Source organism: Tenrec ecaudatus, chromosome 16 (assembly GCF_050624435.1).
Source record: "Tenrec ecaudatus isolate mTenEca1 chromosome 16, mTenEca1.hap1, whole genome shotgun sequence".
NCBI lineage: Eukaryota > Metazoa > Chordata > Mammalia > Afrosoricida > Tenrecidae > Tenrec > Tenrec ecaudatus.
This window is the reverse complement of record NC_134545.1, coordinates 105,540,553-105,557,050: the sequence shown is the minus strand read 5'-3', so window position 1 is coordinate 105,557,050 and position 16,498 is coordinate 105,540,553. Positions and strand designations below refer to the sequence as shown.

Below are 16,498 nucleotides of genomic sequence, written 5' to 3'. Positions count from 1 at the left end.
TCTATCTTTGAATAGCTGGGCACCCTCAACTTTCTTCACCACACTTGCTTGTGCACCCATTTTGTCTTCAGCAATTGTGTCGGCAGGTGGGTTTCACAGAATGCCATGTTATTAGAACAAAGTGTTCTTGTGTTGAGAGAGGACTTGAGTCGAGGCCCAATATCCATCTGCTACCTTAATACTTACCACATAAATAGACCTATATCTCTATCAATATATTTACTTATGTATGTGCCAGTATTTAGACCTCTATAAATGTCCTTTGCCTCTGTTTCTTTTTACTTTCCTCCTGTCCCGCTATCATGTTGGACCTTCATTTGGCTACAATGCACTTGCTCAACCCCCACCAAGGCATCCTACACCCTCCTCACCATTGATTTTAGATCACTTGTTGTTCCCTTGTCCCTGGGTTTGTTGGTTGCCCCCTCCCCTCTCCCATGTCCTCCCGGACCCTTAGTTCCTATGGTTTTCTCCTCGGGATTGTTCATCCTGCTTATCTAATATAGATAGACATCCTTTTTTTCTTTTAAAGCCTATAAATAGTTCCAGGTCTGACCCTTAAGAATGTTTTGCGATCGAGTCTGATGAGGTACCCACCCTTGCCCCTGAAGTCTGTTTTTGGGATTCCTCAGAGACTTCATTACTTTGCCCCCCTTGCTGCTCTGTTACGCTCCCTCCGTGTTTCACCCCAGTCGTTAGGGGTGTGGGGGGGGGAGGAGTGGAGGATGGAGGGATCAGACTGGACATATTTCCCGCACCAGGTCTCTAGTGCCGTCCCCTGTAGCCCAGCCTGTCTTTTCTCTGGGAGGCACCACCGCCTTCTCACACTTAGGAACACGAGCCCAGCCTGTCAGGCCCACCTGGGGCCCCCTTAAACAGTGAGCACACCAAGAAGAAACACAAGCAGGCAAACCCAAACCCCAAATAAGCGTGGCATTAAATTGGCAGGGAAAAGGGATACTTATCTGTAGCCTGGTCTGCACTGGACAATTGTCACTCTGCACGTGTCTGTGAATGACCACAGAGGGTCACCAGCGCTGACTGGGGGACTGGCAGAGGCAGTGGCAAACACTGAATCCTCACCTAATGAGGATGGACTTGTGCACCTGGTCTGAGCATGCTGAGTCCGGATGAAAGTGAAGTCAGGGGACAAGGCAGAGGGGTGGCGATTCTCGGTGAGTGAGTGGATTAGGAGGGTTGCTTTCCTTTGTCTCTACTGTCTTGGTTTCCCTCTACCCCTTCTCACCTCACTGTATATGCTATTTATGAGTAAAAGTTGCACATAGAAGTTATTGGTGTGTGAAATGAGGAGACCCTGGTGGGAAAGGCATCAGGCATCCACCAGAGATAAAAGAGCAAAGTGTTCTTTTAGGAGTGGAGTGGATTATTAATTCAAGTCAGTTTCCATTGTGACATACTTGTGGTTTATTTAAATTTTTTTCAGGGTGGTAGGGGGCGTGGGGAGAAGGATACAAAATTAAGTTAAAACTTCTTTTCAGAGTCCAGAGTGCGAACCATTACATGACGGAACTAAAACTTCTTTTCAAAAACCATCTTCATTCACAAAAACTCTTCTGTTATGAATTTTATAAAGGATAATCATTACTGTGTTTCTGCCCAGCCACTCTAAGTGGGAGACCAATTCCTCATGGTTTACTTTGCATCAAGGAGCCCGGGTGGAGCAGTGGGTGAAATATTGGGCAGCTCACCCAAAGGTCAGCAGTTCAAATCCACCAGTCGACCCAAGGGAGACTGATGTGGCAGTCCGATTCCTTCAAGATGCCAGCCTGGGCCACCCTGTGGAGCAGGTCAACTGTGTCCTTTAGTTACCGGGCATTGGCAAGCACTCAAGGACAGCGAGCTTTACTCTGCCACACAGCTTTCTACTCCTGCAAACAGTTACAGTCTCAGAAATTCAACAGGGCCAGTTCTACCCTGTCCTGCAGAGTTGCTATTAATTGGTCTGGAGTCTACAGCAGTGAGATGATGATGACGCAGGATTGGAACCATTTCTTCCCAGCTGAGAATTTGCATTCCCACCCCTGTTGGACTGGGTCAGAATCCAGTTTAACAACTCCCCCCTCCCCCCTCCCCCCAGGTAGTTCTCCTGTTCACAAGAGACTCGCCTGGGGACTTGGTTTCAATACAGATTCTGATCCGGGTACAGATTACTAGGCGGGGGAGGGGGGGGGAAGAATGCCAATTCTCCACAGGTCGGTTGAACCAGAATGAACAGGGTGGAATCCCTGGTGGGGTGCAGGCTAAACCCACTGCCACTCAGTGACCCTAAGTAGGGTTTTTTGAGGCTGGGAATCGTTACGTGCACCGAGAGACTCATCCCTAGCCCAGGGGGAGGCTGGTGGGCTCGAATGACTGACCTCACGGACAGCAGCCCAACTATGCCACCAGAGGGCTTACAAAAAGTTCATGGAAAAATCCCTTATCTTTTCAACTACATTTCCCATGAACTTTCGGAAGTCCTCTCATACAGGTGGAGAAGTGATTTGAAAAGAATTTGTTTTTGAGAAAGACTTTATAGAAACTTTGTAAAGACTTTCACTTGTTTTAGCAAATATGGGAGATAACTGAGAAGTAATAATTTCAGTCAAGCAATTACATGTCCAAAAATCACTTTCTACAAACTGTGGGTTCCATTGACCTAGATTATACACACATCAGGAGCCTTAGTGGCCCAGTGGGAATTGGGTTCAAGTCCACCAGCTGCTTCAAGGGAGAAAGAGGAGGCTCTGTTCTCGTGGAAACGTACTCTCAGAAGCCCTACCCCAGAGCTCACTGGGAGTTGGAGCTGACTCAGTGGCAAGGGGTTGGGTTTGGTCTAAGTTACACACACAAAAGGGGGGAAACCTGGGGGTGTAGTGGACTGAGCATCGGGTGCTAATGGAGAGGCCAGCAGTTGGGACCAGTTGCTTCATGGGAGAAAGATGAGGCAGTTTGCTCCTGTAAAGACTTAGTCTCGGGAACCCCATGGAGCTCGTCTGTTCTGCCCAATGGGGTCTCTATCCACCAGCCTGGACGTGGTGGCAGAGGATGCACGTCGTGGCTGGTCGCTGTGTGCGTTCTGACACGTAGTGACCCTACGCACAACAGAAGGAAACACTCATGCTGCAGACCCTGGGTCAGTCCGTCTATCTCAGGGAGGGCCTTCCTGTCTTTGGCCGACCTTCTACTTTACCAAGCATGGCGTCCTTCCTCGGACACTGGTCTCTCCTGACAACCTGTCCAAAGCACATGAGACAAAGTCTCACCATGCTCACTGCCAAGGGACACACCTGTCTTCCAAGTGACACCCTTGCACTTGCACACTTTAAACAAGTTTCATCTGCCCAATGCGATACGTTGATTTCCACAAACACACTGGGGGTTTAAAAGGCTTGTGCAAAAAAAAAAAAAGGTATTGAAAGATAATGAATTTTTCCCGTGCACTTAAAAAAATCATTTTATTGGGGGCTCTTACAGCTTATAACATTCCATGCACAAATTGTATCAAGCAATTTGTACATATGTTGCCATCATTTTCAAAACATTTAATATTTGAACCCTTGGTGTCAGCTCCACTTTTTTCCTTCCCTCCCTCTCCTCCTCATGACCACTTGATAAACTGGAAGTGATCGTTGTTTTCCTATCTTACACCGACTACTATCTCCCTGCACCCAGGCTTTGGCGGTTCATCCCACCTGAGGGTGATGTGTCCATCACTGAGATCTGTTTCTTCTTCCTCCACCCTTCTGGCTTTGCTACTCCCATTTCTGTTCCTGAGGGGTTTATCTGACCTGGGGTCTGTGTGTCGTGAGCTCTTTGTGAACATGCTCGGGTCTAGCCAGAACTGGGGTCATTAAAAGAGGGGGGTATGGGGGGGTGGGGGGTGAGTGGCATAGTTGAAGAAACCTTAAAGAGCCAGAAGAACATTGTGTTTCATCAGTGCTATACTTCTCCCTGGCTGGCTCATCCCTTCCTTGGGACTCTTCTGTGAGGGATGTCCTATTGTCTATAGATGGGTTTGGGGTCTCTGCTCTGACCCAACTTGTTCTCAACAATGGTTTTTTTGTGCATGTTTTGGGTCTTCTGGTGCCTGTTACCTGATTCCATCAACACCTCATGTTCACACAGGTTGACATGCTTCTTCCATTTGGGCTTGTTGCTTCTCTGCTAGATGGCTGCTTGTTTAGCTTCGAGCCTTTAAGATCCCAGACGTTATATCTGTTAAGAGCCAGGCATCATCAGCTTTCTTAGCCATGTTTATTTGTGCACCCATTTTCAGTCACCATGCTGGCAGGGTGAGCATCGCAGCATGCCAGGTGGCTAGAACAAAGTGTTCTTGCATTGAGGGAGGGCTTGGGCAGAGGCCCAAAGTCCGTCCACTTCCTCAATGTATTGCCATGTAAATATATGTACGTAGGTCAATATCTCTATTTTTATGAAACTCCCACGAACTTTTAAAAGCCCTTTTGTGAGTATATATGTGAGCGTACGCAGGTGTGTGTTTATATATAACATTGAAACCTAACCAAGTCGATTTATATCCACACCAACCCTGTATCGGGTTTGTGAGGCTAACCTTTTACAGGAAGCGAGCCCCAGCCTTCTCCCGAGGAGCGGCTGGTGGGTTTGAACCGCCAACCTTGCAGTTAGCTGTCCAACACTAAGCCAAAAGAGCCACCAGGGCTCCTAGATGAACAATGCACTTTAAGTTTTTTTCCCTCTGAAAAAAAAAAATGACAAAATAGATCAGGAATGAAGAGTTCAAGCAAATTGTCTCTAGTGTACATGTAATTCATTCTGACGGATTACGGAATCCACATTAACCATTAAAAAAAACCACAGTTGATTCTACTCCACACGCAGTTATTGCGAGGCACTGTGTCAACCCTGTGAAGAAACCAGGACCTGCAGAAGCAGCAGCCCGGGAGCGAGAGGCTTCAGCCTTCAGTGCGCAGGCGGCAATGCTGCCTCGTGGTTACAGCGTGAGGACTAAAACAGGAAGGGTGGTGCGGTCCTTCCTCGGCTGGTGGGTCTCAACAGCCAACCTCGGGGTGAGCGGCCAGTGCTTACCCAACCGCGCCACCAGAGGCTCCTTTAGGCAACTAGGTGGTGGCGGGGAATAAGTTTAACTCGAGTAGTTTTCAGAACACACGCATTTATTTTCTAATTATACAGAGTTATAACTTCAGAAACTTGTTACCCTGAGAGAAGTGCCATCTCCTTGCTTTGCATGCCCCGAGTCTCACCGTCTCACTGGGAACATACCTGTCCTAGCACAAAGCAGGAGCGACTTTCTTCTTTGGTCTGAGGGAGGGCGCCAGGTGACCCAGACCACTTCTGCTCTTTACACCCACCCCCCAGCCAGCGTGATCACCCTAACAGGGCAGGAAGGGGCCGGCCCCGACGTCCCCCTTTCCAGCTACTGCCACGATGGGACGGGACAAACGATTCTAACTGTACACCTGCCAGATGCCTCATCTCATTATCCGTCCATCAGAGACAAACGACACAAATGTAAGGTGGGGCCACACTCAAAGGCTCCGTGTTCCTAAGAGCAGTCCTACCCAAACCAGAAACATCAAACACCATAAGCACTCTTGTACATACGCATGAAGCCACGAAGGACTTTGCAGAAATGCATTTACATATGCAGAACACACTAATGACCAGCAACCGGAGGCCTTCAGTGTTAAAGCATTTCAGTAACACCTAAGGGCACACACACGCTTTCACCTGGAAGAGCGAAAATCGTGGCTGGCAAACATTGTGTCTGGCCCAATCACACTCACTGTTCACACACAGGACTGGGTTTAGTCACGAGAGCAGTGAAAACACTGAGGTCAGTTCAGGCAGGACAGCGATCCATCAAGGATATCAGGTACTTGCCACGGGCCGTCCTAGAAACCTGCTTGGATAAGCCTTTGGTGTCCGCGTTCGTACGGTCATAAACACTGCCGTGTACACAGTGCACACTCATCGTTCTCCATTCGACAGTTTTTCTCCAGAGTCACCCTGCCTCAGGGGCATCCTCGTGGCCCGGGGGCTGGCGGCTGGCGGCGAGTCCATCAGCAAGGCTAGCTTTCTCTCTAAGTGCTCTTGGAGCTGATCCAGCCGCTCGTCGATGTAGCCCATGAGGTTCTTTTCCATCACTTCCATATGTTTTGAAAGAATCTTTTCCAAATAGGAGCAGGCAGGTTGTTCTTCCATGCTTTGAAAACCACCAAACAAAACACCAATTAGGGCTAGGATTAAAAAAAATAACACCAAAAAACAAGTAACAACTATCCCAACATTTACACACAATGAACATACATTACTGGTCCTTGTTTCTGTAACGCTACTGCTGCCTTAGAATGTTATTTTCATGTTCTAATATAAGGGGGGAGCCTTCAAAAAGTGCATGGAAACCCCCACTAGCTTCTAATTCCAGAGGCTGTTATGCAGACAGAACAACAGGACGCTGGGTGAGGCAGTAGCAGGGAGGCTGTGCCAGCGTCTATCCTTCCATCACACTTCCTCAGTCTGTACGTCAAGCACAGACTCCAAGAAGCTAGGCCACATGGAGGAGGAAGCATCAGACTCGGGGGAAGATGCACAGCCTTGTTTGCTGATGAAAACCAAAGGGTACCGCCTTTAGCCTGGTTTGCGCCCGAGCACGAAGAAAGCAAACATCTGCACAAGGGGACGTAGGCCAAGTACCATTACAGGGGGAGAGGGTGGGTGTCAGGATTTCACTTCCCGAGGGTCCCATCAGCACCCGTGAAAGCAGCAGTCGGGGTCCAACGGCACACGGCATCGGCAAAACTGCTGAACAAGACCTCGTTCAGGTGTAGAATCAGAGACGTCCCGTTGGGAAGCAGGTGCGCCCGGCGGAGCTCCTCTGCCCGTGAGGGCGGGATGGTGGGGTGGCCTGGCGCAGAAGGGCTGCGCTGGAGGGAGGCCGCTGACAGAACGCCACGTGCCCACGGCCTGCCGAGACCCAAGAGTCTGTTTCGCAAGCACAACCAGAAGGCTCCTGAGAAGGGAGACGGCACGGCTATCTCTCACGTCCTTTGGACGTGTTGCCAAGAGGGACGAGTCCCAGATGAGGGGCCTCCTGCTCGGCAAAGCAGAGGCGGAGCGCGAAAGAGGAAGCCCATGCACGAGGGTCTGGCACGAGGCAGTGCAATGGTTCCGAGACCGGGCAGGGGTCGTCCCGGGTTAGACCTGCCCCGGCGGCATCTGGCAGCAAAGCCCTGCTTACGGCGGCCTGGAATCCTCGGTGAGGGACCTGACACGGACTGGTGATCTGTGCCTGTTCTCTCTGTCTGCCATGCTAGAAGTTTATCAATTTTAATTTCTACTTAAAAAACACCAGACTGTGCTCTACTGATATTCTCTATTGTTTTTGTTTCCAATTTCGTGGATTCTTGCTCTTTGTCGTCCCCGCCATTTTACTGGTTCTGGGGTTATTTTGTCCTTTGAGGCTTCTTGAGAAAGGTACTGAACATGACTGGCTGGAGGCTTTTGGCATTTCTCCAATGTACGCGAGTGTGAAAATTTCTCTCAGTACTACGTTAGTTGGACATGTTTTGACATTAAAAAATAAAAAGCAAATTTTTCCTACTCAGTTCTGTTTTGCTTTTTCTTTTCCCAATGCCTTTGAGCAACGTGACCTGTAGTTTATGTAGGAGGGTGTTGATTTATAAGGGTTGGGACATTTTCTTATCTTTCTTGATTCCTTTATGGCTGGGAAACATCCTGTGCTGTGTATTTTCAGGTTGTTGAGGTTTGATTTAAGACCAAGACACAGTCTACCTGAGGAATGCTTCACGGTGCTTGCGAAGAACATGTGTTCTGCTTGTGTTGGCTGAAGGGTTCTATAAATGTCCGTCAGACCTGTTGGCTGACAGCGCTAGTCAGTTCTCTGCTGCGCGATCGATCTGTCTACTGGCTTTATCGGTTGCTAAATGTGGTATGGGTAGGATGCGGTTCTGAAGCCCCACTGTGCACTTGCCTCATCTGCCTTCCAATCAGCTCTTGTTTTGTTCATACACGAGGACGGCCATTTTCATGGATGGCTAAACTTTCAATCCATGTCCTAGCTTTCCTGGTCTCTTGTAAATTATTTGGCTCTAAAGACTACTTTGATATCAATATAGCCACTGCTAGTTTTAAAATAATTCATGTAGCATGGCATCCTTTAATATTCTTTTACTTTCAACACGAGCTGTGATGTCACATTTAAAGTGCTTCATTGACCCATACGTATTTAAGTTTCAATCTGCCTCTAATTAAAAGAGTGCTTCCAAAATAAAAGTCCCCAACTCTCATTGCCCTTGAATCGCTTCTGACTGATGACGACCCTACAGCGCAGGCAAGAACTGCCCCTGTGAGTTTCCGAGGCCATTAACTCTTCACAGGAGCAAAAGGTCCCGTCTTCTTCTCCTGAGGAGCTGGTGGTTGTGAACTGCTGACCTTGCAGATAACAGTCCAATGCACAACCAACCACTACTCCACCAGGGCTCCTGATTGGTGTGCTTGGGGATTGAAAACCATTATGGCCACAGCAGGCTGACTCTGATACGCAGATCGCTTACCCCAGGGGCTGCACTGGCATTCTGATACTTGGACTTATGGGCAGAAACCTTACCTCCAACTGGGTGGCTTTACCAACCCCACTTCTGAAATACAAGGGGCTTCACAGAGTTAGTGGAAAAATTCCACCATCTCTTCATTCCATTCCTCCATGAACCTTTTGAAACCCCTTCATATGCCCTTCTTGGGGGCCCGTTTTCTACATGCACTGAGCAGATGCAATGGTGTTACAGCTTATGCTTCCACCATCAGACACACCTGCTTCTCTTCGGTGGATTCTCCCACCTGCCGTCTAGACCACGGCCGTCTGCACACACATACTTACTTGGCCCCAGCCACGCAGAGCTTCTCCTGCCCATCGGGCCTGTGCCCTGCCCGGAGATGGTTCACCTGAGCGCACACATCCTGGAGGAGAGGCAGCACCCCAGAGCTGGGCACGTCCGAGCGGCTACTTGCTCTCTTTGGGAAGAAGGAGGCGACCAGACTCTGAAGCTCCTCCTCACGAAGCGTGTGGCTCTGCGGTACACTGTCACTCTTGCCGGGCTCTCGAGGGCTCCCCGCACTGTTGGGCTGGCTTTTCTGAGCAGGGCGAGCTTGCGCGTCTTCCGCCCCTCTTGCAGACGCCAAGCCAGTTCGCAAAGGGAAAGGGGTGGAGGATGAGTTGTTCAGGCCTTCCGCAGACTGCAGTCCAAACACCTGCCTGCAGCCGGGATGTCCCAGCACGGACTGGAGCGGCTCTCCAAAGGGGATGCAATTCTAAATGAGGGAAACGAGTCCATGTTACTCGTCACAAAGTACCAACAAATCACTGGGACTTCTGGGGCCATGACCATGAGTCAGGCTTCGGCATTCTCTCATTGGATCCTCAGCACTCCTTTGTGAAGTAGGCTCCCCAAACTCATGACCACCGAGTCGATTCTGACTCATAGCAACTGTAAAGGAGCCCGGGTGGCCTGGCTCACTGAGAGTTGGGCTGGTGACCACAAGGTCAGTAGTTCAAAACCTCCAGCCGCTCTGAGGGCGAGCAGGCTTTTCACACCTGTAAAGATTCCCTTTCAGAAACCCTCGGGGGCAGTTCTCTGTCCTCGGAAGTAGGCTACTGTCCCCAGACTGAGTTGAGGAGACCAAGGCTGGTCACCTGGTCACAGCAGCACACCTAGTAAGTGGCAGATGGGCAACTGAAAGTCAGGCTACCAACTCCAGGGTCCCAACTTGATATCATTTGACTCCGCTTTCTCCCAAAGGAAACAAAAGCGCGTGGCAGGCAGCCACGTGGCACTGGCACACTCTCCCGTGAACTCAGCCCCCACCTGTGCCGTCAGGTCCCGCCCTGTGCACGGGGACCCTGCAGGTTGGAGCAGGGGTTTCTGAACGTGGCTCCACTCTAAGTTGGCTCTTGTCAGGGAGTCCAGCCCGTGTGAACAGTGGTACTCTTGATACTGCTGCTCTACAGTTGTGGGCAGATGATTTAAAACGGGACTCGAAGGTCATGGGGTTTGGAGGGAAAGGCGAGTCAACGGGGGAGGAGCTGGGGAAGGTCCCCAGGAAGCCGGAATCTATCAGGAGAATGCCAGCTATGCTAAGGTGTCCAATGATCACCAACAGCAAGTACATCACCAACTAAAACTCCAAAGACAAACGTCTAAGTGGCTCCACATTTTACTAAAAGCAGTTTGCTTTGACGATTTTATGAGGACGTCTAGTGGGCAATCCCTTGGCTCATACCTGCTGCTGAAACCGGACCAGAGCCATCAGCTGTTGTGCTCCAGGCGATAACTTTGAGCCCACGGCCTCCACGATGGTCTGGACCCTGTCCAGGTTGATCCTCGCTCCCAGGGTGGGGCCGCCCGTCGAAGTGCTTGCTGGAGCCGGCCTCGTGCGCACCACAACTTTCCTGAGGGACACACAGTGCTTTTCGCCAAAGGAGAGAAGCTGCCGGCAAAACAAAGAGTTCTTGAAAGAAAATCGTGCTTCTCCGCAATCCCCATCACTCGAAGCCACTGCTTTACATGTGGTCGGCAAGAGGGAAGGGGTCAGGAACACACAGACACATTTCACACAGAACTTCACTCTGAAGTGCTCCCTACAACACCGAGCGTCAAAACTTCCAACTCATCGGGAAGCCCAGAGGAGCTGCTTCAAACACAGCAACGTCCGCTTCAAGCCACGCACGAGCACAACACACTGAAGGGGAAGAGAAAGGGGGGAGGGGTGTTGGTGGCTAAAAATAACTTTACTTCTTTGAGGAATCAGAAATAAGCTATGCCAAAATGGGACCACAACACAAGGCCACCGTGTTTCTGCCACAGAGCCAGCTTGTCTCGTCACTTTTAGAGGTGACACGGGATGCGGATGATGGAGGTCAACGGGCTGGCTCACGCACTGCAGCCATGGTGTTGGGGTGACGTTCTAACGTGCACCATTTACCATTTGCTCAACTTGTGAAACCGGGTTTGGAGCCGAGCTCATCCCCCTTGTATCCCAGTCGTCTTCCTGGCGCATCCTGCTGCCCTGTCTCCCACGTGTGGCGGAGTGCAAAGGGAACGACCTGAGGTCAAAAGGTGTAGAGCTGGGGTCCTGAGTCGGGTGCACCACCAGTGAGCAGTGCCCGTGATTCCCGGGAGGCCGGGGAAGTGCTCAAACATGTGCACCAGCCACCGCTGCTCCTTCCCGTTTCCCCGCTCCTCATCTCGCCCCAAACAAGCCTCTGCAGGCGGCTCTGTCCGCAAGGGGCACGGTCCTCGGCCCTCTCACACAGACCTGCATGTCAGGCACAGACGGACGCAGGCTCGGCTGACCAGACCCATGACCCACGAGCTCCGCCAGTGGCACCGACGGTGAGAGCATCCTCAAAGCTGACCGCCCAGATGTGTCATGTAGCATCATCTGCCACCAGGACAGCCCTGTAAACAGCATCAGGCAGATATTCCCACTTATTTTATTCCTGATGACTCACTCGTGCCTCGTGGAGTTTCCGGCAGGCATCTAAGGGGCTAGGAAATATATGCAAACAAGTGGAGCAAGTGAGTGACTTGACTGTTGGTCCACAGTTCTTAGAACGACTTCTTGGGTGACGAGCTAAGCGCACCGCCTGCGTGCTCTGGAGAGCCACGCTTTTCCTCCCCATCCTAAGAAGTCCCATCTTAGTTCTCTATGGAGGGACAGGACGGTAGTAGGCACAGAGTTCTATAGATGAAAAAGGATCCAAGGGTTTACTTTCTCCAGCCTCTTAGCTAGTGGAACCAGCCACACAGGTGAGGAGAGCTGGCCACCCCACTCAGCTCGTCAGCAATGGGGTTGGATTCATGTTCAGAGCTTTGGTTTTCCGCTCAGCACACGTTTCCTTGAGCCCTGCTGGCGTCGAGGGTACGTGCTGGACTAACAAGGCCGGCAGTTTGAAACCACCAGCTGTTCTGCGGGAGAAAGATGAGGCTTTCCATGCCTGCAAACAGCTACAGTCTCAGAAGCCCACAGGGGAGTTCTGCTCTGTCCTGCAGGGTCTCTGTGAGTCGGGGATGACTCAGTGGCAGTTGAGTTTGGAGACTCTTGAGTGGAGACCTCACCTCCATGATAGGCCCCACGGTTGAGAGCCGGCTGGGATGTGTTTGTTTAACTCCAGCTGTACCTGCTGGGCGGGCGCCGCGCTGGCTGTCTCGACCTGCGGCCCAGCTTGCCTCATGCTTTTCTTGCAGCCACAATGTCCCAGCCAAGTGCAACAATATTCTCCGCACACGGTGTCCCGGGCTTCAAAGCACAGCCTCTGCCTGTGCAACAGGGTTGACGGAACGTTCCCTCCACTCGTCAACAGTCAAGTGTTACGGGAAGACTTCAAGCATCATATACGTGATATATATATATACATATATATACATGATATATATCTCCCCCCACCCCGTAAGTTCTTTCTGAATGGAAATGAGGAACTGACTTGAACATTACCGAACCACGGACAAGCCCGTGTACAGGGGTTTCACAGAGCGGGTGGGGAAACAGAAGGAAAGAGAGCGGACTGTTTGACCCACGTGCGTTGTGAGGCCCTCCTCTGAGGCAACCCCACTGGCCGCTGTCAAACCGGGTCCCTGTTAGTGACAGCTCACCTTCACTTTGCAGGCCAGTGCGGGGGGTTCCAACTGTAAATACTTTTTGTACAATATAATCTTCTCCGGATCACTAAAAAGAAAATGCAATCAAAATGATTAAACAACAACAACAAACTTCATACATGATTTTAAAATAGAGATGTTAAAAAGGGAAACAAAAATTCTAGGCCACAACTTGGGAACCCTTGAAGCGTAGTGGTTACACATTGGACTACTAGCTGCAAGGTCAGCAGTTCAAATCCACCACTCAGCTCTGAGGGAGAAAGATGGGGCTTTCTACTCCTGTAGAGTGCAAGTCGCCTCACACCCTGTCTGATAGGGTTGCTGTGAGTCAGAACCGACTTGATGGCGGCGAGTGAGGGAGGCCAATACGTCAATCCGGAGGTAGTTTGCCTGGCCACAGACATGCCTTCTACCTAACAGAGACCAGAATGAGATAATCCATGTACAATTACATAGCTCAGATCACATCGGAAAGCTCAATAAACGTAGTGATTATTTCCAATACGCACAATCCATAAAACAGCTCCTATGTGGGTGTCTGTAAGGAGAATTTGGGGTAGAATCTTCCGAAAACTGGGGCCGGAGTGACACTGCTATCAGCACGGGCTGAGTTAAGGACTGACCAGGCTACCATGGAACGAGCCTCTAACCACAGGCCACTTTTAATGGGCTTTCGACAAGAACCCATGTACGTGCTCCGATTGAAAGGCAAATCAACCCTGTGGGAACACAGCCACGGGAGTCAATGCCAACGAACGGCAAGAGGGCCTGCACAAGGTCTAGGCACTAACGAGCTCCGAGCCGCTACTAAGTCACCTCCCTCTTAATAGCTAGACGTTTACATGGTGATAAAAAGCAACTGGTCTTAACCCTGTAACGCTGAGTGCGACGTTTCCCTAACATTTAATTAAATGCATATATTAATATATATATTGATAACTAAGATAGTAAAGAATATATACAAAAAAAATTTCCCCCCCTGAAATTAAAAATTATAGCATTAAAGCAACAGGCTTTAAGATCCCTCACCTTCTAAAGTCCTGTGCCTGCTGGTCTAGCGCTCTCTCCCCTCCCCTAAAATCTGCCCTCAGTGCCAGAGAAACAGCATGCACACCTGCAGGCATGATGTCACAAACCTGGGCTCCAGGATCGTGCAAGCACGCCTGCCCCTGCTGGTCCCACAGTACTCCTCTCCTAGGTACACTTCCATGTTTCTTGCGGAACTTAAAACGCCCACGGAAACGATTTCTTCACCTCCATCAGGGTCACAGGCCAGGTAAAGGAAGCAGGGGTTTTCTTCGGGGTTGTTCAGGCTCCTCTTCAGCGTCACTAGATCCTCGCTGAAAAGAAAAAAGCCACAATGAATCCACAGTACCATTCTGACCCACTTGTTAGCCATGACCCACTGCTCTTCTGAAGAATCGGGCCAGAGCTGCCTCTGAGGGTTTCCCAGGCTGTGCTGCTCTACAGAGGCAGACACATCTTTCTGCAGACTGCATCATCGGAGTGTGGGGGCAGGGGGCGTCTTGGTGCTGCGGCTGTTAAGTTTGAAGTACTATTTTTAGATTACTAGCTAAGTGCTAAACTAGTGCCTAGTTGGGCTCCCCGTTATATGCCACATTGTTGTCACGTGCCATTAAGTCAGCTCCGATGCATAGCAGCCCGGCCTGGCCCCGTGCCGTCCTCATCCTCCGTGTGAGGACTGAGCCAGTGTCAGGTGACCTCACTGAGGGGGGTCTCTACTTAACCATCACGGTGTCTTTCCCAGAGATTGATCCTTATTGATAACGAGTCTCCTCAACCGAGCTTCTAAGCAGCATCTAGATGTACTTCTCCCTACTACCTTAAGGCTAACCTCTGTACCTTTGATTTGAGGTCCATGTACCTTGTCAAACACCCGACCAATGCTCAGCATGGAATTTCTATGGAAATCCTTGCTTCAGACCTCACAGCTTATTCCTGGATGCTCTAATCAATCCCTTGTGTTCACTTCTCACTAAATAAATTAACTGGAGACCAAGGAGTGGGAAAAGTCAGAGGGGGTGGAAGGCAGAATGGCATATCTTTTTCAAAATGTTGGTCGATCAGGACTCTACAGCTGCACTTGGACATGGGGTGCGGATCAAGAGTAGGGTTTCATCGTTTTCATAGCTGCGACCTTTTGGGTGAGCGCTCAGCTGTACACTGAAGAAGGTTGGAAGTTCGAACCTGCCAGCCACTCCACGGGTGACAGTGGTGGCGGACGGTTTCCCTCAAAATTACAGCCTCGGAGACCCCGCCTGCAGTTCTTCGTCCAAGAGAATCCGAATCCAAGTCGGACGGCTTTGTTTCAGGTGCAGTTGCACCCTGGGAAAGCATCACCCCAATGCTTTCTTCACTGGCAGCTCTATCTTTGGATGGGGTAAGGTGTCCGATTTCGATTTTGATAAAGTTTCTGATTGTCATGGTTAACACCCTCCCGCTATCCCCGCTCCCCCCTAGTAACCTCACAACCTTACTGAGGGTTTCTAAGGCCAGAAGTCTTTACAGGAGAGAGAGCCTCATCTTTCTCCAGTAGTGCTTGGTACGTTTGAACCTCTGACCCTGCAGGTGGCAGCCCAAGATTTACAGGACATCGAGGGGGACGCTTGAGAACCCTCCAAGTGTTCAGGCCGCCTACTAGGATCCCCATTCGCCCAGCCCCGTTCTTTCCCGCCGGACCCCGCCCCACGCCCTCAAGGCCTCCACCTTGGCCCCGTTCCCGGCACACTCTGTCTATACCTTACCCCCGCCCGCTGCCCGCGCACAGCTGCCTCCAGCTCCACCCCCGCTCCCGGCCCGGGGTCCCCGCTCCCCCGCACGGTCCCCGGGGACGCGGCTGTCACCGGCGCAGCAGCCCCCGTCCCGGCCGGCCGGACACACCCCGGAGCGGGCGGCGCCAGCAGCTGCTCCCAGTCGAACTCCCCGGCGCCGAGAGCACCGCGGCTGAGAAGCAGACTCTGGGCCAGCGTCCCGCACGGCGCAGCCCAGGAAGAGGCCAGAGTCGGGCGGCAAGTCAGCCCCGGGCCCTCGGTCCCGGCCTCCATGCCGCCGTCTCCAGCCCGGCCCGACCCGGAACCTCCTTTCTGGTGCCGAGTTTCCGCCAGTGCGGAGTTGAAGGCAGGAATCCGAGCAGCTTCCGGGCCGCCCCGCTCAGACGCCCCCTCGCCGCCGGAAACGCCTGCGGGGGAACGGGTGAAAGCGGGCTTCCGGCTGCCGCGGGCGCGCATGCGCGTGGCGTGCGGCTCCGGGAGCCGCGTAAACTTCCGCCGCGTAGGGAATGGGGAAATTAGAGGACGAGCATGCGCAGTGTCAGCGACGTGGCCTAACCCCTGGAGTCCGGGCGTAGGCGCGACGCAGGCGGCCGCCAGAGAACGCGGTCGTTTTTGGCCGTTGACCTGGGACAAAACGACCAAGCTGGGTGGCCGACGGTGGCTGGGCGCTGTCGGCAGGTTGTGGCGGTCTGGTCGCCTCTCCCGACGTGCACGATCTCCTCCTGACCCTCTGTTTTGCGAGTGTTGACCGCAGGAGACTTCACCTGGAACCGGACGTGTGTGGCCCGCGGGGTGACCCCAGGCGGGATCTGGGGCTGGGTGGGGCGGACCTGGTTGTGGACCTGGGTTCTTTTGACTCCTTACTGCGGAGATTCCCCCTACTTTTGTCCCTTCCCACAGACCTTGTGACCCTCGAGGTGGATGACCGCAGGAGATGATCGGGCAGCGCTGGAGCTGGGGCTGCTGGTGTCTGACACGACTTGACGACGTGAGGCCTGCAGCACCTTGCCGTGTCACCATTTGAAG

The 16,498-nt window shown here is 51.7% G+C and overlaps 1 protein-coding gene across 1 annotated transcript; it reads right to left on the bottom strand.

Moving 5' to 3' along the window:
• Positions 1-1,449: 1,449 nt before the first annotated feature.
• C16H10orf88 (chromosome 16 C10orf88 homolog) lies at positions 1,450-15,814 on the bottom strand. Its single transcript, XM_075533330.1, has 6 exons — positions 15,582-15,814; positions 13,817-14,020; positions 12,675-12,747; positions 10,303-10,509; positions 8,903-9,333; positions 1,450-6,208 (listed from the first exon to the last, which is right to left on the bottom strand). Exons 1-6 carry the CDS (start codon positions 15,743-15,745, stop codon positions 5,974-5,976), a joined length of 1,314 nt encoding a protein of 437 aa, XP_075389445.1. The 5' UTR covers positions 15,746-15,814; the 3' UTR covers positions 1,450-5,973.
• Positions 15,815-16,498: the final 684 nt, after the last annotated feature.

What these genes read in the sequence shown, in the direction of transcription:
- C16H10orf88 (XM_075533330.1), bottom strand. Translation starts at nt 15,745, where the DNA reads ATGGAGGCCGGGACCGAGGGCCCGGGGCTGACTTGCCGCCCGACTCTG. An exon ending in CTGGCGCCGCCCGCTCCGGG is followed by an intron (nt 14,021 to 15,581) that starts GTGTGTCCGGCC and finishes TTTTCTTTTCAG; the next exon opens with CGAGGATCTAGTGACGCTGA. An exon ending in CTCTGCGTGGCTGGGGCCAA is followed by an intron (nt 6,209 to 8,902) that starts GTAAGTATGTGT and finishes TGGTTTTCAAAG; the next exon opens with CATGGAAGAACAACCTGCCT.